Source organism: Sceloporus occidentalis, unplaced genomic scaffold, assembly GCF_023333645.1.
Source record: "Sceloporus occidentalis isolate IW3139 unplaced genomic scaffold, rSceOcc1.0.p SCAF_31, whole genome shotgun sequence".
Lineage (NCBI taxonomy): Eukaryota > Metazoa > Chordata > Lepidosauria > Squamata > Phrynosomatidae > Sceloporus > Sceloporus occidentalis.
Window position 1 is genome coordinate 11,537,717 of NW_028317011.1, and position 26,739 is coordinate 11,564,455.

Here is a 26,739-nt window from a genome sequence, read left to right on the forward strand (position 1 = left end):
TTGGGAATTATTACCACCCCTTATTATTATTATTATTATTATTATTATTACGTTTCCAGTGCATACATAGCTGTATACTTGTACTATAAGAAACTATACTCTGAGATTATATATATATATATATATATATATATATATATATATATATATATATATATACCGATCAGCCATAACATTATGATCACTGACAGATGAAGTGAATAACACTGATAATCCTTGTTATGATGGCACCTGACAGTGGATGGGATATATTAGGCAGCAAGTGAATATTTCCCCCTCAAAGTTGATGTGTAAGAAGCAGGAAAAATGGGCAAGATCTGAGCGACTTTTACAAGGGACAAATTGTGATGGCTAGACAACTGGGTCGGAACATCTCCAAAACTGCAGCTCTTGTGGGGTGTTTCCAGTCTGCAGTATTCAGTACCCATCAAACGTGGTCCAAGGAAGAAAAGGCAGTGAGCCAGAGAAAGTGTTAAGGGGCGGCCAAGGCTCCTTGATGCACGTGGTCAAATCTAACATACGGGCTACTGTAGCTCAAATTGCTGAAAGCTGGTTCTGATAGAAAAGTGTCAGACCACACAGTGCATTGCAGTTTGTTGTGTATAGGGCTGCACAGCAGCAGGCCAGTCAGGGTTCCCTATGCTGACCACTGTCCACTGCCGAAAGCACCTACAATGGGCATTAGAGTATAAGAACTGGACCACGGAGCAATGGAAAAAGGAGGCATGGTCTGATAAATAACCTTTTCTATTACATTAGGTGTGCATCACTTACCTGGAGAACATATGGCACCAGAATGCATTCATGGAGGCCCCACCTCACAGCTTACAGGACTTAGGCTAGGTTTCCACTTGGTTTTTTTTAGCTAAAAACGCCCATAAAAACGCCAATAGCGCCACCTGGCGTTTTTTTAGTGAAAAAACGCAGCAGCCAGATGTTAGCTGTTCTTCAATAGGAAATCGCAGAATGCCATATCCACTTGGCGTTTTTTTGTTTGGCGTTTTTTCAGTCCTCTTTGGTGTTTTTCTGCTTTTTTGGGCTCTGTGGCAGTTTTTCAAAATCGCAGCATGTTGACACTCTGGCGTTTTTTGCAAGGAAATCTTGGCGTTTTTCTTTAATAGAAGTCTATGGGAGAGAAAAAAAGCCATGAAAAAGCCATGTGGGTTTATTGCCTTGGCGTTTTTTATGGCGTTTTTTCCACAGTTACAATGCAGAGGATGGACCCAGTATCTGTGTGTCCTACGAGAAATAGGCTGGAAACAAACAGTTTGACACAAAACAAAGTTCATATTGAATTCTACACCATTTGGAACAAACATGCCATTACAAACAAACATACGCGACGCATCAACTGGACCCTGCGTGCCAAAAGCAACAGCAAACAATTTGCACCATCATTTGGGGCCAATCTTCCTAGAGGAGCAGACATTCGGAATAAAGCAGGCCTTACAAACCACAGAAAAGAGACAAAAGGGTCCGCCGGGGCGTTTAAGTAGAACTCTACCAAGTAAATGACATCAGGGGGCAGATACTTGCCATTTATCCGAATCCCTTTTAGCTGGGTGAAACTTCTAACTTGTAAAGGCTGGAAAAACTGCCTAAGGTCAAAAAAAGCAATTTCCACAGAAAGGCTAAAACGCCAGAAAAAACTCCAGAAAAAAACGCCAAAACGCAGGAAAATGCAGTGGCAGTTTTCTTGGCGTTTTTCATCAAGAAAAAAAACGCAGGACAAAAACCCAAGTGGAAACCTAGCCTTAAAGGATCTTAAAGGGACCCTCATATGCTCCGGGCGAGGTTCTAACAGGACCCTCATAACAAAAAAAACCAAAATGAATGCTAATGGACAATATTTTATGTGTGAAAAAGCCATTGTACTTTTTTTAAATTTAATTTATCAGCATATAATCCCTATTTTCCTGGTATCTTGTATTTTCTTAGAAAATGTGCACAGTCAATAACTTTATCACTGTTTTATCAGCAATATGCCTTATTAAAATATGTGTTTATGTAACTATTGTATTTACAGTTTCAATTGTGTCATACTTTGCTCCACAGCAACCAAATGGCTTTTCCGTGGTGATTCTAATGACTTATTGCCATGGCGTTCCTTGCATTCACAGCCAACAATGTCTATAGAGCTAGCGGTAGCAATATAAAATAGCAATGGAGATAATTGCATGTAATTAGCCGGAACCATTTAGGAAAGGCACTTGACTCGACTGCTTCATTAAGCAGTTTTCAAGACAGTGATCATCTAGAAGATGGCACATTTCTTGGATTCATGCATTGTTGATAAGATGACTCTAGGCCCCGATAATGTAACATACAGTATATGGTTAGTGTATTAATTTAGTGTAGAATTTAACAGCAGCTCCCAAGTGGACTTAAATAAATGTAAAATATTTTTATATCATAAATCGTGTGAAAAGTCAGTTTAGAAAGAAAAGCTACAAAAGTAAGAACTAACATCAAACAGTAGAGACATCAATTCCCCTGGATTAATCATTAAACTTTCTAGTTTAGACCGAAGCCAATTCTTTCTAATATAGTTTTATCTTCCTTATGCACCCTTACCTTTCCTATTTTTTGCATATTTGTCACACTTAAATGTTTCAGATCAGCAAACTAATTTAATATTAGACAAACATAACAATTAAATGATGATTTCATATATTGAATGATAAAAGCTAACCACGAACCACGGTGAGAGCTATTATCTACAAATGGAGAAAACGTGGAAAAATTGTGTTTAACCCTTTCATCTTTTTATAGTTTGAAATGTAGATGAAGGTTCTTATATCTTGTTGGAATATATCTGTGTTGTTCCTGTTGTCTTGTGGAATAATTGTAATATACTGGTTTTGAAGGGTGTAGGCTGTATACCATGTACACCAACACCTTGATGTCATCATAAACATTTTACAAGTATTGAGAGGTTGGTTGCTGCCGTATGAATACAAAGTTGAAATCTCAATCACATGCAATGTAGCCATTTTTACCAAAGAAGAACAAATGTACAAATGAGTTTTTAATACCACTACCATAAACTTAATGCGCATACCATAGCAGGAGCATAATATTCATGAAAAACTTTGCAAAAACAGTTTTGACAAGCCACACAAAAAGGACAGTCCAAAAAAAAGAGATTATACAGGACAAAGCCTTGCAGTCTATGATCAAATTTTACCTTGATGCATAATTTTTTTTCCCCCTGTGAATATGGGCAAGGAGGGTTTTGAATTAGTTCTACAGGATTACATAGATTTAAGCTGAACTGCCTGTGGTCCCTGATCTAATTAATGGAAACTTTACATGAAGATTAAATTAGATTTCAGTACATAAAATCAAATAATTTGTCTCTTATGTATATATTTGTATATATTTACTAGGACTTAAAAAAGATTCCAGTGACTGAGAAGTTAATTTGTACTGTACTGTTTTTCATGAACGTCCCAGTAGACTTTTTTTTTTTTAATCATTAAAGGTTCTGGATATAAGAATTTTGTAGAGAATCTTTTTTTGTATAATATTATCTGTCGCTAAGCTTTGCCAAATCTACTTAATATCATTGTCAGTTTAAACAAGCATAAGAATATCCGGCAAGTTATTACAAAGGTGCCCTTATGAGAATTGTATATTTGGATTGTGGCAAAGACAGGCTATTATATATCTACTATTTGTGTATGCAATTGAATAAATCAAAATACTACATTACATTTAGTTCAGAAATATGTAAAGTTCAAATCCAAAGTCATCAACCTAATAACATTAATTGGTTAATTTTTATTGATTATTAAAAAAAATTCCAGTATACATTTTCATTTCAGTAATTCAAGAGACTGTAACTGTTCAAATGTTGCTTTTGTGAATGATCACTTTTACAGTCGCTTAACTATACATATAAAAGCTATAGAACTTAAGTATTTCTTGTTGTATTGTTCTGTTAAATAACAGGAAAGGAAAATTTGACCGTTTTCCCCCCTTTCCCCCTGTTATCTGTGTTTTTCTGCCAACCTCTGTTTCCACTTTCTCTGAAATGAGCAAAATGTATTCATGTTAAGACATCACTGAACTTTCAGCGCACAACGGTAAAAGTAAAAGAAGGTATTGAGTACGTCAGTGTTAAAAAAAAAGATGTTTCATTGAAAGTTTATATAATAAAAAGCACTTCCAATGCTAAAATCTGGGGCAATTTCAAAGAAATCAGTCTACAAAATACCATTATCTTTTGTTTTGGTTATTTTGCTAGTGATCTTTAGAATATAACTTGAAGGAGGGCAGGCAATATATAAGCATAATTAAAGTTAGGAAAATGTATTCTGGTTGGCTCCAGTTTTACATAGGACCTGTTCATCTATAGATTATGCACATGTTCAGAAGTGAAATGCAACAAGAGAACTTAACTGTTTTCATCAAGTAAATAGGGCTTGGCTTGAGTTTGGCATTTTCGATGGCCATGTATTAAAAATTCTATATAAAAATGTAAAATCCTACTTTGTATCCTTGAGTGCAATTAGAAAGCAACTTGAGATATCTTTCTCTAGACATTAGGTCTGTGAGTTGAATGGTTCAAAATCATGCCGTAAAGTATGAAGCATATTATATTTGTTTTTTTTGGCATCCCTATAAAAGCCTGTAAATCTATTTAAACCTACAGTTATGTTGCAAGCATGATTGTTCCTCCATAATTGCACCCAATGTTGCAGATATCTTTTTTTATCTTTTATATTTTTGTTGAACGTGTTGGCACAAATACCACATATAGTGAAGACAATGTTGCCTATAGATAAGGATGTCTTGGCTAGTGTCTGAACATTTGCAATGCTATGGCATAAAGGTCTGTTATTTTGTAACTTCTGCTTCTCAGTAGTGGTAGTCTGAACCAATCTTATGCTCCAGTGAACCTAGTTAGAGAGTGTGATGGAAAAAATAAACCAAAAACCAGTTTCTAAAGAGTGGGACTTTTTCCCTAAAATGACCAGATCTAACCATTACAAATATCCTGGCAAAATCCCTACTAGTTTTCATTTTCTTTACAAATGGTGTCACTTTAATTGGTGTGAGGCTAAACTGTTTGGGACTGTACTGTTTCCTATAAATAAGTTATAATGGCACCCATGTTATTCTGTCCAATTTATTACATTTATTAACCTGTAAATATGACTGGGTTTTTTAAAAAATAGTTTGTTATATAAAGCAAATTATCATCATGTTATTTTCAGCCACAAAATGGCTGGTGAGCTTTTAAATAGTTTCAGGGAGGAAAAAAAAGCTATATTCAACTTTAATAAACTTTGACTCACCCTTATTAGTACACACATAACTTAATTAAGGAAGAGTTGTTGACAAATGGCGTCGATAGCTTACAGGCTCCTCAAATGAAATTATACATTGCATTTTGTACAAGCAAATTCATCACATTGAATAAATCATCAAAAGCAGATATTTTTTCCCAAGGTTTTTACTTTTTGGGAGATGAATAGAGTTTTTAGGGAAAATACATTTACAGCTTGTGAAGTTTTATTTAAAAACTATGTGATAAATATGGGTGCGAGAGTGAGGTTAAAGTCAGTGTGATCAAATTAGGATGCCTATTTGAATATGTTTTCATCCCTTCTTCTACAGATTAACAGTAATAGTAAAAAGTGTTGTATGATGAGGAATCTGCTAATAGAAGTTACATGCGCTAAAATGCTAAGGTAGAACTTCTATTTTGGCTCAATGGCCAAGCAAAGTAGTCATGAACTTTTGCCCCGGAGTAGATGGGTGAGCAGTATTTGGGCAAACAATAATGACCATTAGCATTGCCCAAGCAGTCACTCACTCTTTGATTTATTCCGTTCAACTACCTCATATGTTGTGTGTATGGCCGTCCTCGTTTTCTTTTGCGAGTATGTTTTATGTAAGTTTGTGTCCTTGTTAATCTCAATATTCATTTTGCTTATTGCAATTTAAGTGTAATAAGGAATAGTAATGAACTAGATTTAACATGTACCTGAGGCTAAACGCTCACTAAACATTAATGTATATTTACATCAGTAGAAAACATGTCAAAAGTTTAAGCAAATTAAATAGAAATATAAAACAGGTAAGCCATGGCATGGGGGGGCATAATTTTATTTTCATCTTTTTGATGATGTCATGAAGGGGAGAGCATGGTCATTATCATGCAAACATAACATGCAACGGTTTGAGAAACCTGATGCAAAAGCTTAATAAGCTTTGGCTTAATAGAAGGATCAAGCCATTGTCTGATTTGAGTGTTGCAATCTCTAATGTTGTTTATGTCAATGCTATTAAATGCACCACAATATTCATGCAATAGTCATACACTCACGATCAAGGAACTACAACTGAATTACATTAAAAAACATGTAGAATCTGCATTTAGTGTTAATGTGCACAAACAAATATCATTGGAGGAATATAAGACAAAGGGCAAAGAGATGGCAGGCATGGAGGAATATAAGGCAAGGGGATAGAGAGGGCAGGCATTGAGGAATATAAGACAAAAAGGAGGAGGAAGAGATGGTAGGCATGGAGGAACACAAGACCTAAAGGGTGAAAAAACTGGCAGACATAGAGGAACACAAGCCAATGGTGAAAGAGACAACACCAGATATAGACCCAACCACACAAGATGTAAACCCATAGTAAGACAAAGATCCAGAGCATTAGACATAACTCTACAGCACAGATGTAACCCCACAGCATCACATACAACACCATGGCATAAGATATAAACCCACAGCAACAATGTATGTATTTTCTTCCTCCACCGCTGCCATCTCTTTCCCCTCTTTTATGTATTTTCTTCCTCCATGCAATCTCTTTCAGCCGTTATGTCTTCTTCCATGCCTGCCATGTCTTCTTCCATGCCTGCCATGTCTTTCCACCATTATGTCTGACATAAAAAGGGGAAAGAGATGACGGGCATGATGGAATATAAGACATAAAAGAGGGAAGAGATGACGGGCGTGGAGGAATAAAAGACTTAAAGGGGGAAAGAAATCGCAGGCACTGAGGAATATAAGACAAAAAAGGGAGAGAATTGGCAGGCATGGAGGAATATAACACGTAAATGAGGAAAAAGATGACGGACATGGATGCATATGAGGTAAAGAGAAAGAGATGGGAAAAGAGAAGGCAGACATAGATTAATATAAAACTGTTTAATATTCATCTTTGCCTACCATCTCTTAACCTTTTGCGTTATATTCCGCCAGGCCCTCCATATCTTTCCACCATTATGTTCCACACGCAAAACCCTACACAGTTCCTAGGGAGTGAAACATATAAACTTACTAATTGTGTCAAGTCAACACCGCCTTGTAATAGGATATATATAGTTATTGATTTTGATGGTGCATTTTAGGTCCAAACTCATATATGTTGCAGTGTTTGTATTTTATTAGTAAATAATAGGTATCACAGTTCTTTAGTTTATTGGAGAGCAAAAATTTGAGATTATTTGAGGTTAAACATGGCAATGATGCTGTCCATGTTTTTGCGTATTCTACACTGACACCGCATTCTCAGCATAATCCTGTCAAACTACTACGAAATGAACAGTGTTCATTATTTTCTTACCTAGTGACCAAATAAATCCTACAACGCTTACAGGATTATTGTCTTTGTAGAGCAGTATTGAGCATTCTTCATATAGAAACATAAATCATTGTAAAAAAAATCCAGAAGGTCTACCCAGCCACAGTTTGCAAATATGTTATATGCTAAATGTAGAAATTGAGTGAAACAATAAATGCACACAAATATTCAATGCACAACATATGTTATCTTAGATTTAATTTAAATACAAATTTCAATGTAATTGTCCACAAAGTGTTAGTCATGCCATGCTGCAGAATGTGAATTTTGTCATACTTCATATTGGCAGTTTAAACAACCTAGCACATGAATATTCATGCTCACATAACTGATCTTTCTGTAAGTGATCACATCCATAAACATGAAAATCTTATTAAGTTGCTCTAATGAGCACAGTGAAAGGAAACTATTCCCACTTTGGCTTTAAAGAGCTAATAATCCTGCAGTTCCATTACGTCCTCATTTTTGTCTTTTTCATATATTTGTTTTAAGCGTGAATCTTTAAATTTCCTGAATTTCTTAATTTTTTTTTATTATTTTTTTTTCCTGTAATATAATATTTATTTTCTTTTGCAGTAGGGACAATTGTAGTAATAATAATACAATACTGAATGTTAGTGAGGCTAGTACCTAGAGATTCAGTGTTCTTCTGGGTTTCTCAGGTTGAAACATTTTTGATCAATACAAGTAGCTTTTTTCTTTTTTATGTCTGTGTATGTGTGTGTGTTTTACTTTCAATAGTTTTGTATTAATTTTCAAAGAAATAAGTACAAATAACACCAATAGTAATACATGAGAGACAGTCACAGCTGCCAGTTGTGATCAAACCAAGACAGTCGCAGCCGTCATTACATTGAAAATTGAAACCATCTTGATAAGCATGTATCTCAGTTACATTGTAACGTTATAAGGTAATAAAAAACGTAAACAAGAAAACTTCCCTGTAAAGGAAGAGGAACAGAACAGTATGCCTGAGTGATAATGGCAGTATCTTCTTATTTTTGACATGTATTCCATGGGGTTATGGACAGGTCTGTAGTCAGAATTCTAGATAATGTATGCTGTTGGTGGCATTTCAGGATGGCTTATGAACATTGAGTAACTATTCTAAAGTTATAATAAATGAGAAAAGTGGTGAAAAAATAGAAATATTACAGCTGATGATCTATGATCTTCTTTGCTTGCCCATTGAACAGTGACTCTTGCTGGTTATATACAGCTTATATACGGTATGTAAGAAGTTGATATGTTTTAATACGGTTCTGATAACTTGTTTTTTCTGGGGCACCTTTCTGTGTCAATATACACAAATACATAGAAGTATAATGAGATGCTTTTTTAATGGTCATTGACTAAAGTCAAATATCTTTTGTTTTTCAGCTACAATAGTGCTAAATGAGCTGAACTGGACTGCAGCTTTAGATGAAGTTTTTAAAAAGAACCATCGTGAAGATGAAACCCTACTGTGGCAAGTATTTGGAAGTGCGACCGGGCTGGCCAGATATTATCCAGGTAAAAAGACACGCCATGTTAGGATGCCGCGCACAAACACAACATTGGGGCAATCACACAAGACATTGGCATTATGTGGCAACAGTGTGATTTTCCAAATATCTACATTTCTTAAAAAGCAGTTGTGTAAAAAAAAAAGGTTTAATTTGTTTTCATTAGTGTGATTTATAATAATTAGATATTAAACTCAAAATCAGTAGAATATATCCAGTGTATGGTACTTTGTAGTTTAATAAATGTTTCCTTAACTGCATCATGCATCATGCATCATACAATATAAACATATTTTATCCACAGACAACTAAAAAATAACTAAAGGAAGCCAATTTTTGTTTTCATGGCAAATGCAGGACATTCACAGCCATCATTAGGCATAGAGTCATGTACATACACTACAGTTTCTACGAGGTTTATATATAGAAAAAATTCCGGTATATAATAAGTGATTTTATATAATCACAAGAACCGCTGTTTAGACCCCTATATCTACTTTGCATGTGCAGCAGCTATTGTCATTTCAGAAAGCGTTGATGCTATAAAGGTAATGGCAACATGACTAGGGATCTGAACAGCTTGCAGCAAGTACTTGAAGGTCTCTAAGTGTATTGAAAATCATCTGCATATAGCATTTCCAAGATGAACATATACTTTTTCTGTACATTTTAATGGGTTTTCTTTACATTCTCTTTCTGTGAATGTATTGGACCCAATAATGCACATGGAACATGCTTGCTGCCAAATGTGTTTGTGTTGCTTTATTCATGGGCCACATGGATGTTCTTGACCTCCAGGCTGAATGTTAGAGTGCTTTGATAAAATTTAGGTCTAGAACAAAAATTTTTATGCAACCCTGATTAATAGTAAATAATTTTCCGTTACTACCTTTCCATTCTATAAATAATTCAAGATAATTCAGCCCATGAAAATGATTCCCCCCTAGACTCAGTTTATGTCTAGCATAAACTTTTTTTTTATTTTTAACTTTTGTAAGCATAAGGAATATATATGGCAGTATAGTCCCTGTTAAAATCATTGCTGCCTGGCCATGTTACATTTTTCGAGTTTTGTGTAGAGGAGCCACCTGGTTGCCCTATGCAATGAAACCCTATAGAATTTAATATAGAGCAGCTCACTTTTAAAAGTAGTGGTGCATATTTATTAATACGTGATAGATGATAAAAATGTAGATTAAATATATGGGATAAAAATTGTGAATTTACAATATTCCAAATTTCAGCACAGCATAACATAAACCGTACAAAAATATGTACACATTTTCATTCATACCACAGATAGATCTAACATTGATTTACTGTGTATTCCTTACTGTTGGGTGTAATAGTCACTGTCGATACCACTAGGTTTGATTCAAGAAGGAATCTGCGAATTCCTTATTGACTGCACAAAGAAGGATCTATAGAAGCCAAAACTTACACCAGTGTTTTATGGTTTGCACTCAGAGGGGAAATGTCTGGCATTAATTGGATGGACTGTCCCTGTGGATTAAACCAGACGAACGTCCTAGGCAGTATTTCTTCTGTTTAAGTGGTACTGTACTGCTGTTTAACAAGATATAGCACTGAGCATGGGTTGAGGGTCTATGACATTATTCTGTGTCTGAATCACAGCATAAAAGTTATTACCTTAGATATTGTACACAAGAGCAACATAGTGTTCACACAGGGAAATACAAATGTGTTTGTAACTGGATGTTGGGAGAGACCTAGAGGTATCGTAAATATGTATGATGTCTCAGAAGATATATATATATATATATATATATATATATATATATATATATATATATATATATACTCTTCCAATTAGGGTATAATAAAGGTTATAACACTGTTCTTAGATGTAATTTTTCACAGATACTCACATATTGATTTATTTATGAGATAATCAGCCTGTTGTATTACCAGTATTAAGTATAGTATCTAAGAATTTTCTTTATGTTGGGATTATGCATCTAGATCAACTGTTGGTTTATAATGACATTATTCTTATATACCAACCTGCTGCTTACTTATTATGGTGTTTGATGATACATACGCTATTGGACTGCTGAGATGATAATTATGTGTAAATTGCTGTTCTGAACCCCTGATCTTTAATGTTTAAACATTTTTATTCAATTTCCACAAAATTATTAACATAAGTCACAGTGGTGTGTAGTTGTCATACACATGCTGTTATTGTAAACAGGCTTACCTATTGCAAAGACAAAAGTAACACTGGCATAGCGGAAGCTCTGATTTCATCATACTCCCTGACCTTTGCAGAGATCCTCCAACCTCAGTATTGTTGGGTTCTGTAAACTGAAAAAAAAATGTCACCTCCTCAATGTGGCTGCATCTTCCAGCGGCTCTCTGCAATTTCTGCGACCTACATGACACAGTATAATCGAAATGTGGTATAAGGTTTGTGTGACTGAAATGGCTTTCGTCGAGAATTCCCCATAATTTACCCACATTTTACCCAAAAGTGATTAAGAATCTTAATGTTGACTGAACAGACCAGTGTTACACATCTTGACCTTAACCTTGTTCATAACAAAATCCCACCCCCTTCAATGTGTAACTAAACAAAACAAAACAGGGTATCCCTCTCGCTCATTATAATCATTATTTATAACAGTTCAGTGGTTTCACCCTCTGATGCCAGTACTGATAGTCTGCAGTACCACAAGGTATATTGAAACTTTTTCACCACTTGTCGTGTGGGGAATTCCACCATTTATACTCAAATGAGTGCTTTTCTCTTTTGTCAAAGAGCACTCCAATCAACCCATTCTAGGTAATACAGCTTAGCTTTGAACAGTGGCAAAGATGGTGTCACGGAGTTCCTCCATTGTTGTAGGACCGTTTTGTGAATTGGAGAGAGTAAATGCAAATACATTACATTGGGCTGAGTGGTATTTTTCAATTTTGTTTTCATCTCACCAAATTGACTTCTTTCCAAAAGTGTTGTTTTACTTGGCAGGCCCACAGACAATGCCACAGGACTGCCTCCTCAGTCCCACGTTTAGGGTCATCTGGTTCCAAATATCATGTCCGATATTATGTCTGTCACCCCCTAGAGCAGAGGCGTCCAACCTGGGGCCCTCCAGCTGCTGCAGGGCTATATCTCCCATCCTCCTCAGCCAGCCCCTTAGCTGAAAGAGCATTATGGGAGATGTAGTCCTGCATCATCTGGAGAGCCGCAGGTTGGATGCCCCTGCCCTAGAGTAAGGTTAGAAAAGAGTTCAGTTTTCAAATATCTGAATATAAGACTGGGTGTTAGGGTGGTTGGGCGCATACAAATTCACAAGAAACATTCTAGGTCCGTTGATGGATAAGTCCAAGAAGATGTAGTGCCCTTCAGGCTCCCTTGTTAATTGAGTATATGTTGTAAGGGAGTGTTTTGCTCAACACCTCTTTTCTTAGTTTTGTATGGGCTGAGACACAAGTATGAATCCATCTATCTCTTAACGGTAGAGCCTTCTTGTAGCATGGTGAACTTGATTCCCTTGTCAACCAACAATCTGCAGAGGGGAGTGAATTATTTGTGATTTGTGTCAACCGGTGCTGAAAAATCTCAGGACTTGAATGTTGAATTACTGGGTTTGATGTTTATAGTAGACTGTGAGAACTTTAGTCTCATCCGTGTAGTCCAGTAGTGTGATAATGACTGGTCTTGGACCTCTATTTTGTCTGTTAATGACTGAATCATTCAGGCTTTTTCTCTGTGTCTTCTGTGTCCCTTTGCTGATGCTCTAAAATTATTAACTGTGTTGTTGGCTGTCACTTTTTGATGAATTGATTCAAAAGTATACTTGAGGTCGAGGAGATGTTTGTCTAGTTCAGGTGAAATAAGATTGGACAACTCTTTTGCCATTTCGTTGTTTGTGGATGGTGGGTTTTGGGACCTTGCTTCATTTTCTTGTCATCACTGGAGGTGAACTTTGGCTAAATTTGAATCTTTGTAGGTGTGGAAGTCATAGGTTTGTATCTGGATTTTTTGGATGTTGTTTTTGCATCCGGTCTTTTTTCCAGATGCATGTGTAAACATATCCATCTTATCTGACTAGTCTTTTAGAGGGGGTTCAGAGCCCCAGGCTTGGAAAGTATATGTTTTGTCACTAGCTCCTCGATGGTCAGGTTTGGGGGCATATAGAGTTGTCAGCTCTCATGGGCTCTGCTGAGGCCCTCCAGGCCAGGTCGTTATTGTCTCCGCTGGGATAATTTTCACCCTGCGACATTGGTTCTTTGTGGGCCCATCCTCGGCCTGTTTGTCAGTGGGCCACGCAAATAGAAGGAAGTGGGGAAAGGGGCAAATGCTTATAGAGGATTTTGTAGAATCTACCCATGCATGTGCAATGGGGATGCCATAAAACTTTGAAGAGAAGAGTTATGTTATGTCTTACAGTGCATATGATAGATGGAGTGCCCCTTTCAATCAAACCCCAACTCTACATTAACTTAAAGATTTCCTTTGCATCCTTTCCCAGTACATGCATTTACACTCCATCTGTGCTTTCATATTTCTAATTAGTCTACAAGATTTTCTTAGCTCTGATTAATCTCCCAATGTTTGTGTTATGTTTCACACAATAAAACAACCTCAGGGGCTGAATAAAGATGCAGCAGTAATGAAGGCTGAACTCAGGATACAGTCAGACACTTAATTTTATCAGAACAGAACAATTTTCAAGAAAACTAAATTACATGAATATTTTTTAAAGAAATAGATATCCCCGAAATGGATCCACACTTTACAATAATGTAAAGTATTTCAGTTGTAATAAAATGGGAAGTTTGGCAGAATCAGTGTGGCTTTTACAAATACACCGTATTCAGATCTATTAATTTGGACATGTACTGTGAATCAAATACCAGTTATCATGTTTGAGGACTGAGCTCTCTTCTGTATTGCCTACAACTGGGTAAACTCATGTCGATATTAGATGATGCAGCCAACTCAATAAATTCTACCTAGGGCTGGTGTTTATGAAAAAAACATCTGCCCTTAATTTTAGGACATTGCAAAGATAGTTTTTTTTGTACGTGTATACCCATGTATATTTTCATTAAATATTCCTTTTACACTTAAATCCTGGAAACAAGCCAAGTACAATATACTAGAAAAATCTATAAAACTAAAGCAAGTTTAGCATTTGGTGTTGAAGCTTGTCATTTTTTTTTAATCTGCCTTGTAAATTCACGAATCATTGTGAATTGGTGGCATTTTATATTCTTAGTACATATAATCCCTCATTTAATTACAAAAGTACATATTGATATTTTGTATACTTTTGCTAGAAATGGATCACACTTTATTTCCCTAAAGTAATGTTATGCTGAACCTGATAAATATAAATAATGCATTTTTTTATTATAAAACATACCCTTTAACATAAAATTTCCTTGTAATATTTAAGGCCATGGTTGCGCTTTAAAAGAGTTTTCTTGTGGTGATGACAGAAGAACAGCAAAATTTTCCTTTAATAAGACAGAGAAAGGGAGTTCTTTTGTGTATTGTATTCTCAGTGTATGCGACATTCTCTAGAGGAGTTGCTCTATCTTTGTCTCCAGGACAGCAGCTTCTCTGTTTCCCCTTATATTAGCACCAGTCTTAATATCAAACATTTACTGTTCTGCCTCTGTGCATCTTATCCTAAAATTTGGTTGGTGGGTTAGTGGATCTAGACCAACTGGGCCCCCAGGCAAGAACGTTATCTTGCCCCCCCTCCATTCTTATATATATTTTTTAATCCTTGCAGCATTGAGTAGTAAAGAAACTGTACACAGCAGGATGCAGAGCAATTATTTCTTATGCAGGGGCAGTTGAGCTTGATACGCATGGTGCGTCACACCAAAGCAAAGGGAATAATTGCTCTGTATACAGCATATTCACTTCTTGGTGCTCTGTTCTCTGCATGTCACTCCGCACACCACCTTCCTGGCTCATACACTATATGCACTATATGCAAACACATACACTCTAACACCATAAACTAACACACATTCTAACACCATAAGCTAACACACAGGGGCGGGCTGGGCAGGGGGGCAATTGCCCCCCAGGCCGCCCGAAATCTAATCTAAACGGCCGCTGGGTGCTGATGCCGGCGGCCGGCGCTACTATAATACTTTCTTTTTACTTACTATGGCAAGCCGGATTAAATTTAAAAAAAGGTATTAAAGCAGCGGCGGCCGCCGGCATCAACACCGTGTGCGACGGCCGCCTAGTGATGGGAGCAATGCCAGCGTGAGGGTTGAAAACTCCGCCCCCTCGCACGGAGCTTTCACCCCTCACGCTGCTCCCGTCACTATGCGGCCAATCTAATCTAAACGGCCAATGCGTGCTGCTGATGCCGCTGGCCGGCGCTACTTTAATGTTTTTTTTTTAAAGAAAAAAAGTATTAAAGAAGCTCCGGCCAGCGGCATCAGCCGTTTAGATTAGATTGGCCGCAAAGTGATGGGAGCAGCGTGAGGGGTGAAAGCTCCGCCCCCTCGCACTCAGACTGCTGGAGCACCGGATGTCAGTACGTAGAAAACGGCAGTCTGCAGCTACCAGGGAACAGAGGTCTACACGAAGAAGTGGAAGATGTACAAGGTTATTAAACCAATCTATATTTGTACAAATTATATATTATTTTATTGTATTCGTTAAAAAAACAAAAAAAAAACGGTAGTGTCACCTCAGTCCCCAATCAGCCCCTCCCAGTGTCACCTCTGTCCCCTTTCAGCTCCCCATGTCATTGCTGTCCCCATCAGCCCCAACCAGTGTCACCTCTGTCCCCTTTCAGCCCACCATGTCATTACTGTCCCCATTCAGCTCTCCAGTGTCACCTCTGTCCCCATTCAGCCCCCCGTGTCATTACTGTCCCCATTCAGCTCTCCAGTGTCACCTCTGTCCCCTTTCAGCCCCCCATGTCAATACTGTCCCCATTCAGCTCTCCAGTGTCACCTCTGTCCCCATTCAGCCCCCGTGTCATTACTGTCCCCATTCAGCTCTCCAGTGTCACCTCTGTCCCCTTTCAGCCCCCCATGTCATTACTGTCCCCATTCAGCTCCCCAGTGTCACCTCTGTCCCCATTCAGCCCCCCGTGTCATTACTGTCCCCATTCAGCTCTCCAGTGTCACCTCTGTCCCCATTCAGCCCCCCATGACATTACTGTCCACATTCAGCTCCCATGTGTCAGCTCTGTCCCCAATCAGCTCTTCCAAGGAATTAATATTTGAGAGTGTATGGGCCCACTTGATCCTGGTAGGGTACTCATATTAGTCTTAAAAACACTTTCCCTGCTGCTGTGTACTATCCCATAATTCTCAGCCAGAATCATGGGGGACATTTATCTGGCTGAGCATCAGGGGGACATTAGGTTTTACGTTTTTTTTACTATCCTTTGTTGCTATTAAATTTACTTATGTTAAACCACATTTGAATCATATTTGTATTTTTATAATCAATATGCGTTAGAAAATCAGGAAAAGATGGGCTGATTCGGTGGCACAATGGGCCACTTGACTTGACTTGCCCCCCAGGCCTTAGGCTGCCAGCCCTCCCCTGCTAACACACCATGAATTGACACATACTCTAACACTGTACATGGACAATCCACCCAGTCTAACACTGTATACTGGCACTCCCATACACACATTTACTCTAACACAGTACACTGACACCAAACACTATACAATGACACACTCACTATACACTGACGACTCCCAAAACACATACACTCTGAAACTGTACACTGACACATACACAGGTTAACTTTTACACTGCCACCCCCCCCCTTATACACACACACACACACACACACTCTAATCCGGTATACTGACACACACACTTATTTTAACCATTAATAGGCATGGACATCGTTCATGGCAGACATTTTCAGTTGCTGGACTCAGCAAAGCACATATCAGCTTATTTTTTTAAATTTTAAAAAATACTAAATAGCGCCTCAAGGTCAAATATTTGTTACTCTATTCCCTTTAGGCCCACAATAGTAATTAATAGACTGTCAAAATACACATATATACACTGCCCTTACAAATGCCTGCACACACCTATATACACATACATACACATTCACGCTTGCCCTTACACACAAACTTATCTCTTCCCTTTCTCCCCATGTCTTACCTTTTTCCTTCTTCTTGATTCCGGTTTTAGGAGTATGAGGTTTGTTCATACAGACCTTTGTTGCAGTGTGTGCCGCTTCAGTGCTCATATCCCAGTGCTCGGGATCAATTATCGGCACACAGTGTGAGTGAGAAGGGAGCAGAGGCTGGTATGAACAGACCTTGCGCTCCATTTATTTTGGGCCAGTTAAAGGGAGACCCCCTTCGTTACTGAAATACACACATATACTAACACAGAAACTCGCTGTAACACCATACACATGTAATCTCCCTCCTTTCCTTTAACACTGCTAACCATAGGCTCACCTCTGACACCTTATGCTGGCACACTCATGCCAACACCATACACACAGTTGCTGACATCATGCTATGCACAGACAGTGGAGGAATAGCTAGGGGTATGACTGGACCCCATTATTATTAAAGTTAGCAAAAAAACTGCTGCTCTTGAATTTCTTTTTTTCAGAGTGGATATAAATTGAGCATACATTAACCTTGTGTTTACTACCAAGCTTTGAGTTTTCTAAATAAATGGTGTTGTTTATCAACCACTATATATATATATAATACAATTAAATAAAAAGCTCATGATTTGGATAAATTGCTCCAAACCAAGCCACTATTGCATCATTACCAATTTACCTGACCTTTGCCCTGCTAAGTGTCTTAAATGTCCAGCAACTGCCCAAAGGGATTAGAACTAGAAAGCCCTAAAGTGGATATGGATTGTGGCACAAACTAGTGGAAAGAGGTCCTTTTAACAATTAATATTTCTAGAAATCATTCCTAATTATTCCTGTAATAGTGGCAATAACTATTAATCAGTACTACTGGAGGCACATTATTTTTCACACTAGTAATTAAAGAATAAAGGAATAATTTGTCACTATGACGCTAGACTCTCCAGAGAATTTAGTCGCAGAAATGTTCTTTCATCCTGAGTTTTATTAAAAGGCATAATTAATATATATATATATTATAATATATAATACATAATGTGCAAATGTGTGTGTAAAAACAGATGTGTTACATAAATATTGTTAATAATAATAATTTTAGCAGCTTAATAATTTTAGCATCTTAATTTTAGCAGCTTAAGCTTTATATCTTGATTTTAGTTAACAGTCATAGTATGTATTTTTGTTTTTCATTATATTTCCAGGTTCTACAATTTGCAGAATTTTACCATATTATGGGAATAAAAGCAAATAAGCCCAGTTTCTGTTTTAATAATTGATCCTTTAAAAGACCAGTGTGACTAAATATGTGTTATTGTCTTACAATTTTTAGCTTCACCGTGGGTGGATAAAAACAGAACTCCTAATAAAATCGATCTTTACGATGTGCGAAGACGACCATGGTGAGACTGTTTTATTTTTACCACATGATTACATATCCTTAGAGATAAAAGAAAACTGGAAATATCTGTTAACAAGTCTACTGACATCAGGAACATTATCAAATGCGTTTTATGTATTTTTCTGCTTTGTTATTTTAATAATTTACATTTAATAAATTAGTTACAATGTAATGATATGAGAGAGTTATACTAGCCATTATGTTAAACTCATATTTCAAAACAGAGGGGGGTTTGATATAGTTCGGTATATGCTAACCTAGAATGTAATATACCCTTTTGTTAGTACCGTATTTTACTTAAGTGTAAATTATTCCAATCAGCTCTTTATTGTGTAGATTGCAGCATATGCAACATACCATATTCTTGCCTTTCTAAACGTGTTTTTCTCAAGGTTCACTTTTTTCATAAAAATGGTTAAATGGAAATATTTTTCGTTTTGCTGTGGCAAAACTCGGTTTAGGCTGTTCATTCCACCCCATTGAACGATATCAGTAACATTTTCTTTTATTTTTTTATAATTCAACCTCTGCATTATTTTAAGCTAAATACAGTCTTCTCTTAGGTGGAACGGATTTTGATTGTTTTGATTGTCGACTACCGATTTAATTGTTTAAAACTGTTCATTAATTCTGTTATGTTGTGAATTGGTGATATTGCAATTATTTCAATAATAGACACATCAATTAATCAACTATGTACCAGGCAGTATCCTTGAAATATGTTTGTAATGCTCTTTATTAGACCATTAAAAATCGATGCGCAGATGGGCAGAGAGGGGAGGCAGCGACATGATGTTCTCTACCTTTGTGTTTGTGAAAAACCTAGAGCACTTTAGCCTTCTTGAATAGAAGGCCATTGATGTTCCCATACAAAAGATCTTTAGGATATTGCTAAAAAACATTTCACTTGTACTTCTAATTGTATTCTACTACAAATAACACTTATGTTTTCATGCACTTCGTGCAGTTAGAGCAAGGCTAGAGCAAGTGAATGCTTATAAATTTGTTGATATGTATCAGAGAAAATGAATGTTATGAACGTAGAAACATATTTCAAGGCAAGAGCAGCAGTTGTTTTGATACAGTGTTAGAAATTATAGTGTTTTATCTATTTTCTGATAAATATGATATATAGTTGGTACTGACTTTTCACATCTTAACAAATAACACGTTTTGTCTTGTATTTCAGGTATATTCAAGGAGCCGCGTCTCCAAAAGATATGTTAATCCTTGTAGACGTGTATGTATGAAAAAAAATAATCATTTAATTTATATATATATATATATATATACGATTTGCAGAATGCAAAAAAAAAAGGAAAACATATTTTAGTTGTAAGATTTACAATTGTGAATCATGGATTATATCTCCATAAACAGGAAACATAAAATGCATTATTGCTTCCTTTAAATTTGATTTCCCAGTGCCTTATCATGTATTAAACAGAAACAAATCCACGAAATAAGCACTACAATAAACTTAAAGGAGCCTTTAATGCACTTCAGTCATGTCATGACTTGTTCCAATGATTCCTCAATTAACTAACATACCTTGCAATAACGTAATCATTTCTTTGAGTGCATGAAAGTACCTGAAGTGATTGAAGTCGTGCATTAACGTTATACATTCGACACTGTTTAGGGAATATTAAATGTCTTCCACAAGTGCTGCAAAAAAGATCATTTTAAATATAACAATATATTAGAGAAAAACTTTATTTTCTAAAAAAGAGTTGTTAGGAAATGAACTTGTATACAGGATGTCTGTAGTAAAATCCTGTCTGTAGTAATTTTTTTTCTTTTCTTTTGTTTGTTTAGATTTGTTTGTGAATTAAAACTGAGAGATACAGTATATTAAAAGTATCTCTCTGCTGCTGCAGAAGGTCCTTTGTTAGGTTAATGTATGGTTGGGGGGGAGTATTAAGCCTGATGTGTCTGGTAGATTGCTTTGTACTAACAAAAATCTATTCTCTAGTTTGTCTCTTTGATGGAATAGATTGCATGTGATGTTTTAAATGGATTGAAATACTTTTATATTACCGCAATCTGTTTCATCAGGATTCACGTTCCCTCTGTCTGAGCTTTGCCCTGAAGCAGACAAGCTAAATTTAGATTTTTTAAAATGCCTATTATACCAAAACAGAAGCAATGGATCTACACAGCGAACCTAGAATAACTCTCCAATTAATTTAATTGACACTGGCCATGGACATGATAGTTCAAACAAACTTGCTTTGTATTAACTTTTTCCCCCCCTTTCTTTTTGTTTTTAAGGAGTGGTAGCGTTAGTGGACTTACCTTGAAGTTGATAAGGACTTCTGTTTCTGAAATGTTGGAAACCCTGTCAGATGATGACTTTGTAAATGTAGCTGCAGTAAGTACCTTTTTGATATAATATGACACAATCATGCTATTCATACTCCAAAACATATTGGTACGTTAAAACTACAATTGTATGATAACTCCAATCACTACATTTCTACAAAGGATTATAATAGAAGAATGCAAATGACACCACAGTCCTTTTATACAATAAGAGTCGTGTCTTTAACAATCACGTAACAAAAGCAATGCTCCCGTTTACCAAGAAAAAAGTTATAATTAATCCAGATGACATTTAGAGGGTTGTTCTGTATGATACGCTACAAGTTGGTCACTAAATGTTGAGGTCTATTCATTGTATGTAAGGGTGTTTATACTGGCCCCCCCAAAAATCCTTACAAAATGTAATAATATGGTTGAAATACTATAGCTATCAATGTCAAAATGTCTGTTCACTTGTTCAGCCAGACCATGCTATTGTGTCATGAGCAGTCAGCTTTATTCTGAGCTGAACCATGTGATGCACACAAAGTAACCACTAATAAAACCAAATTGCAAATGCATGTTTACTTATTTAATAATGGTTTCTAATCAGTGAGGGGTATGGATTCATATCCTTGATCCACCATTGATGGTGACAATGGTCCACAAGGAAGTATAGAAATATATTTGTACTTTAAAGATCACCTGCACCCTGGGTTCAACTGAGCAATCTTGAGATTTGCAACCCAATCGCCCCAGCACCAACTGCAACTGACCCACTGGAGAAAGATCTAACTTATAAGCAGTATAGCATGTTACGTAAAGTTTCTTGATACTAACAGAACAGAAAAAATACAAACTTAAATGTACTGTTTAGGAATGTGTATTGCTAAATGGGCAATTTCCCAAAGCTTGTCTTCTTGTAAATACATTTTTAGTGAATGTGGCACTGGATGAATAAAACCACTATTTTCTTTGTGTAGGCAATGCGAAAACCACATTATCTAAGACATCCATGTGCCACTAGCTCTAATCTCCTATAGAGACTGAAAATATATTGTTCTAATGAAATTGGGAAATGGTGAAGTAATTCCCCGACCTTGAAACTATATCAATTTCTGTCCTTTCTATTGGAAACTTGTCCTCTCGTAAAGCATTTCAGTTCTTGTGTACTGAATGCTTCTTATTTGATTACTTGAAGTTACTGTTTAGTGACTAAAATAAATGGGTTTTATGCAAATCTGCGCAGATATTTTGAATGTTCAAATGGCTGGAATAGTATATTTGACCACATATATATATATATTTATAATAAATAAAAATGTCCATATTTAAACATATTGCTTATAAATTGAGATACTTTAATGCTTTGGCTGCTCTCGTTAGAAGTGGGCACTCAGCTAACTCCAAGGGCACAACATAGACTACTCAATGAAAAAAAAGAACCCTAGATTAACAGTTGAAGGCTCACAGAAGAATTGAAACTGATTAACATCTCTGTTTATGAGTCTACCATATGCAAAACTTTGAAAAGACACGGAGTTCATGGCAGCACACCACGGATGAATGTGCTGCTCTCCGAAAAAACATTGCCGTGCACTTATTGCAAAAGAGCACCATGACACTCTAAAACACTACAGGGAAACTGTTTTGTAGATGGATGAAACTAAAATGGAATTGTTCAGGAAGAACATGCAGCGTCACATATGGCGCTAAAAAAGGGCACCACATTCCTACATAAAAACATCATCCCAATGGTGGAGTAAGCAGCATTATTTTGGGCTGGTTTGCTGCCTCAGGGCCTAGACAGCATGCCATAATCAAGGGGACAATGAATTTCCAGGTTTATTAAGTTATCGTACATGATAATGTGAGGGTGACTGTCCACCAGCTGAAGCTCAGTAGAAGGTGAGTGATGCAGCAGAACAATGACCCTAAACATCACAAATCTACTACAGGATGGCTTAAAAAAAGAAAAATAGCTTTTTGGAGTGGCCCAATCAGAACCTTAACCCATTAAATATTCTGCGGAATGACCACAAGAGAGACGTTCACACTAGACATCGAAAAAATATGGCTGAGCTTAAGCAGTTCTATAAGGAAGAACGTTCTAAATTTGCTCTTGAGCATGGTACAGGTGTGATCTGCAGCTACAGGAAGCACTTGTTGAAGTTATTGCTACCAAAGGAGGTTCAGCCAGTTATTAGATCCAAGGGTTCGTTTACTTTTACACCAGGAGTGTGAATGTTTAATGGGTGCGTTCAATAAAGACATGAAAGACATGTTTGCATGTTATCAGTTTAAGGGCACTGTGTGTCGATATGTGTGACTTACATGTAGATCAGATCACATTTTATGATTGTTTAATGCAGAAAAACAGGTAATTCCAAAAGGTTCAGCTACTTTTTCTTGCCACTGTATATGTTTGAATCTTTGATAAACAAATTATACAAATATTAGTCCACTTTACGTAAGGCAGAGCATACATGACAAGTGAAATATTTTAGTTGCTGTCAAACTGTTTTGTGGCCTTTTGTGTTTTTGAGCTCTATTGCAGTTACAGTAAAAATGAATGTATAATTATTATGTTATTGGTATTTGTCAATGTGATGGAAACAGTGGTTAATTTTATTTAATGGTGGTAATATCATTGAATTACATTTTCACCTCCAAGGGGAACAGAATTAGGACAAACATATTCTCCTTTGGCTCTATAAATAAGAGTTAAGTTCCCCTAAAGCAATTGGAACACAGCCTCCAAAAGTCTTTACATGTACTTGAGCCATGCAGTCCTAGAATTGCTTACATCTATCTTGGAAATGAAAATGAAAATAAATGTGGCACTACAAATTATGTTGTTAGAAAAATCTTACCTATCATTATTCATGGTCACAAGTAAAAGATTAGGATGTACTCTCTTGCAAGCGAAGGCAAGAAAATGACACTGTGATTTAATCAGCCGTATCAGGATTTATGCTAAGGTCTCAGTGAATAAGAGGCTTAAATATTGTTGTACAAAACCACTTACGAGCATGGTGTAATTAGATAAATGCATTTGTTCCTTAGAAACTGTTATTAATAGATGGTGCAGTTCTTCCTTCGTCATTTACATTGTTGCTATTAAAAAGTGGTACTTTGCATGTGATTAGAAACCTGCTTTTTGGGAAAGCATACATGGATGGGAATTCTAGCCGTTTGTTCAAATAATTCAGTTATACTTACAGGGCAAATTGGATGATGATAGAGACAGAAATTCAGTCTTTGCGCATTGGTGACTCAGACTTTGTTGCACGTTGACACAGTGAATATAATTTGTTTATGATTGTGTGTTTCCCTTGGCGGGTTTCTTCACAAAATGCATATAATAACTAAAATAAATAGACTATACAGAGCAATATTTGGCAATTGGAAAGTAGGGGGTTGCGATTTCATTTACCGCCATGAATTCCATGTCTTAACTATGAACTGTATGAAGTATAGATTATTATACTGTGAACTGGTGTTTATGAAACTGAAGAATGGAAGTTAGACAATGGTTGCAAACTGGGGTCACGTTTTACTTTTCTCTGGCTCAGAGCTCTTTCCTCCATAATCTCTATTAGGCTACATGATATGTTTATACTGAGTCTGTCGTTAAACGTGTATCCATTGATTATCTGCAGCTCATACAATGAAGCAATTAGCCTGGCAGTAAATTAAGTTGATGGAACATCAATGACGTAACACAAAATTCTGAGCCCCACCTTTAACATCAGGGGCATGATAGTAGGACAGCAGTAGTACAACAGTGGGAGCTGCAGTGAAGACAGAGCTCTGCATTAGGTAGGGTGGAGGGTGAGCTGGCAAGCTGTAGTGATGATGGGAGAGGGAGTGTGCGTGTGTATGTATAATATATATGCCTGGGTAAATGTGTCGTTTCAGAGAGTGTGTGCATGTGTATAGAGGCAGAGTGAGTAGGTGTTCCTGTCATGTTAGAGTATTGTCATGGTGTATTTGTAATGGTAAATGGTATTAGCATGAGTGTGGGTTAGTATGTGATGTCAACAAATGTTGTTTCTGTTACAATCTGCATCAACATGGATAGGCATGTCTCGGAAATGTAATCCAGTGTCTATTCTAGTATACCACTGTTAAATATTTGTTTTCATTAATATCTAAATATCTCTATGACCAAAGATCGTTGAAAATCACAGCTTAAATGCCTTTTTTAAGTTGGTTCATTTGTTATATATACACATACATACAGCACCAATTGATGACATATGATGGTGGAAGGGCGATGGAACTTGGGTGCTGTAGGCTCTTCTTCTCGAAATGATAGGGGAGAGAGAGTAGAGGATCAAGGTGTAGGGAGAGGTAGAGGTGACCTTCTAACTATGAGTCGTTATACCCTTTTTCAATTTCAGTTAGGGTGAAGTGATTTCCTTCTATGGCAATCTCTACAAGGATATAGCTATAGATCTCATGTACCTACTACATCATACAAGAATTCCATAGAGACACCCTAGTAGTTCTGTCACGTGGTTAAAACACATGTTCCTGTCACTCATACCTAATGTGAATATATATGTATAACAAAGAAAGCATGGTTTTCTTACAATTCCCCTGCATTTCAGGTGTTGTTGCTGGAGGTAAGGACGTGTAGGACCAGTGCAGGGCTGTCCATCTACCTTACCCAATGAGCCACCTTGCAGCACTCAACTTCAGAGTGTCAGGAGGTTGTCACTTGGGAGCTTTAGTCTTCATAAGTAATTAGTCAAAAAAATTATAATTATGAACTATAACTGTCACATTTTTGACCATTCTTCTGATTTGCTTAATTCATTAGACATTTAGATTATTGCATAATGCATGTCTACATTGTCGCAGACCTTTGTATCCTCTATGAAAATATATACCTGGCCTTTAAAGCCTTTTGTAAAATCTAATAAAATTGTTAAAAATATAGGTCCCCACTAGTAATAAGACCTTCCTCCAAATATTCACATGTAACTACAACTTTGTCTCCTTTTGCCCAAACCATTACCTTATCCATCCAAACCCAAAAACTGCAATTTATTTGAGTCTTCTATAAGGGGCAGTGTCAAATGCCTTACTAGTTACCCAGTTTTCATTCCCTTAATAATTACATTTTGAAACTATTTTTTTTCTTTGGGATTTGCAAATGTGCCAAAGGTGGTTCTGATCCCTGTATTTAAAATATAAATTTTATTACTTGATCTGTGTAAATATAAATGGCACAAACATTTTCTAAAACACGTCCAAAACATATATATATATATACATCTCTTTTTTTAATAAAAAAATAAATAAATAAATTTTATCCATTGAGTCCTGTTTTTAACATTGTCTTTTATATTTTCTGTAGCTGCGTTGTTTTAGCAATTATTCAATAAATGTTCTTTTAAAATTGTATATTTCGTACCATTCAGATGACTGTAGCATTGTCCTCATCTCGGTAAACAGCACATAATGTAACCAAGATGTCTGTTCAAGGTTATTCATTTTAAGTTCATGTGCATCTCTCAAAATAGAAGTACATAACATGTGTAAACAAATGCATAGCATTGTTCAATAACCCTGATAAGTAGCACGAGAGGAATGTCTCTTGTTCTGGGCCAGTGTTTTTCCATCGAAGTAGTGCCCTCTCTAACACGCTACAGAGCCCTGCTTGCTGATCACAATGTAATCAGCACAGTAGAGATTAGAGAGAGAAACAAACAAAAATACAATATTTTCAAAAAGCAAAATCAATGGGAGAAAAAGGAAAATAAAATAGACATTTAATGTCCATATTTCACTGGGCAAAAAGTAAAAT

At 36.5% G+C, this 26,739-nt stretch overlaps 1 protein-coding gene across 6 annotated transcripts in view; it reads left to right on the forward strand.

Annotated features, from left to right (window-relative positions):
* Nucleotides 1-26,739, forward strand: part of LOC149298836 (voltage-dependent calcium channel subunit alpha-2/delta-1-like) — a 248,142-nt gene that overhangs the window by 145,439 nt on the left and 75,964 nt on the right. For all 6 annotated transcript variants that reach the window (XM_089487142.1, XM_089487145.1, XM_089487147.1 and 3 more), the window contains exons 7-10: nt 8,989-9,120; nt 18,549-18,618; nt 19,807-19,857; nt 20,892-20,991. In XM_089487142.1, coding sequence (XP_089343268.1) covers nt 8,989-9,120; nt 18,549-18,618; nt 19,807-19,857; nt 20,892-20,991 — 353 coding nt within the window. The remainder of the gene's footprint in view (nt 1-8,988; nt 9,121-18,548; nt 18,619-19,806; nt 19,858-20,891; nt 20,992-26,739) is intronic.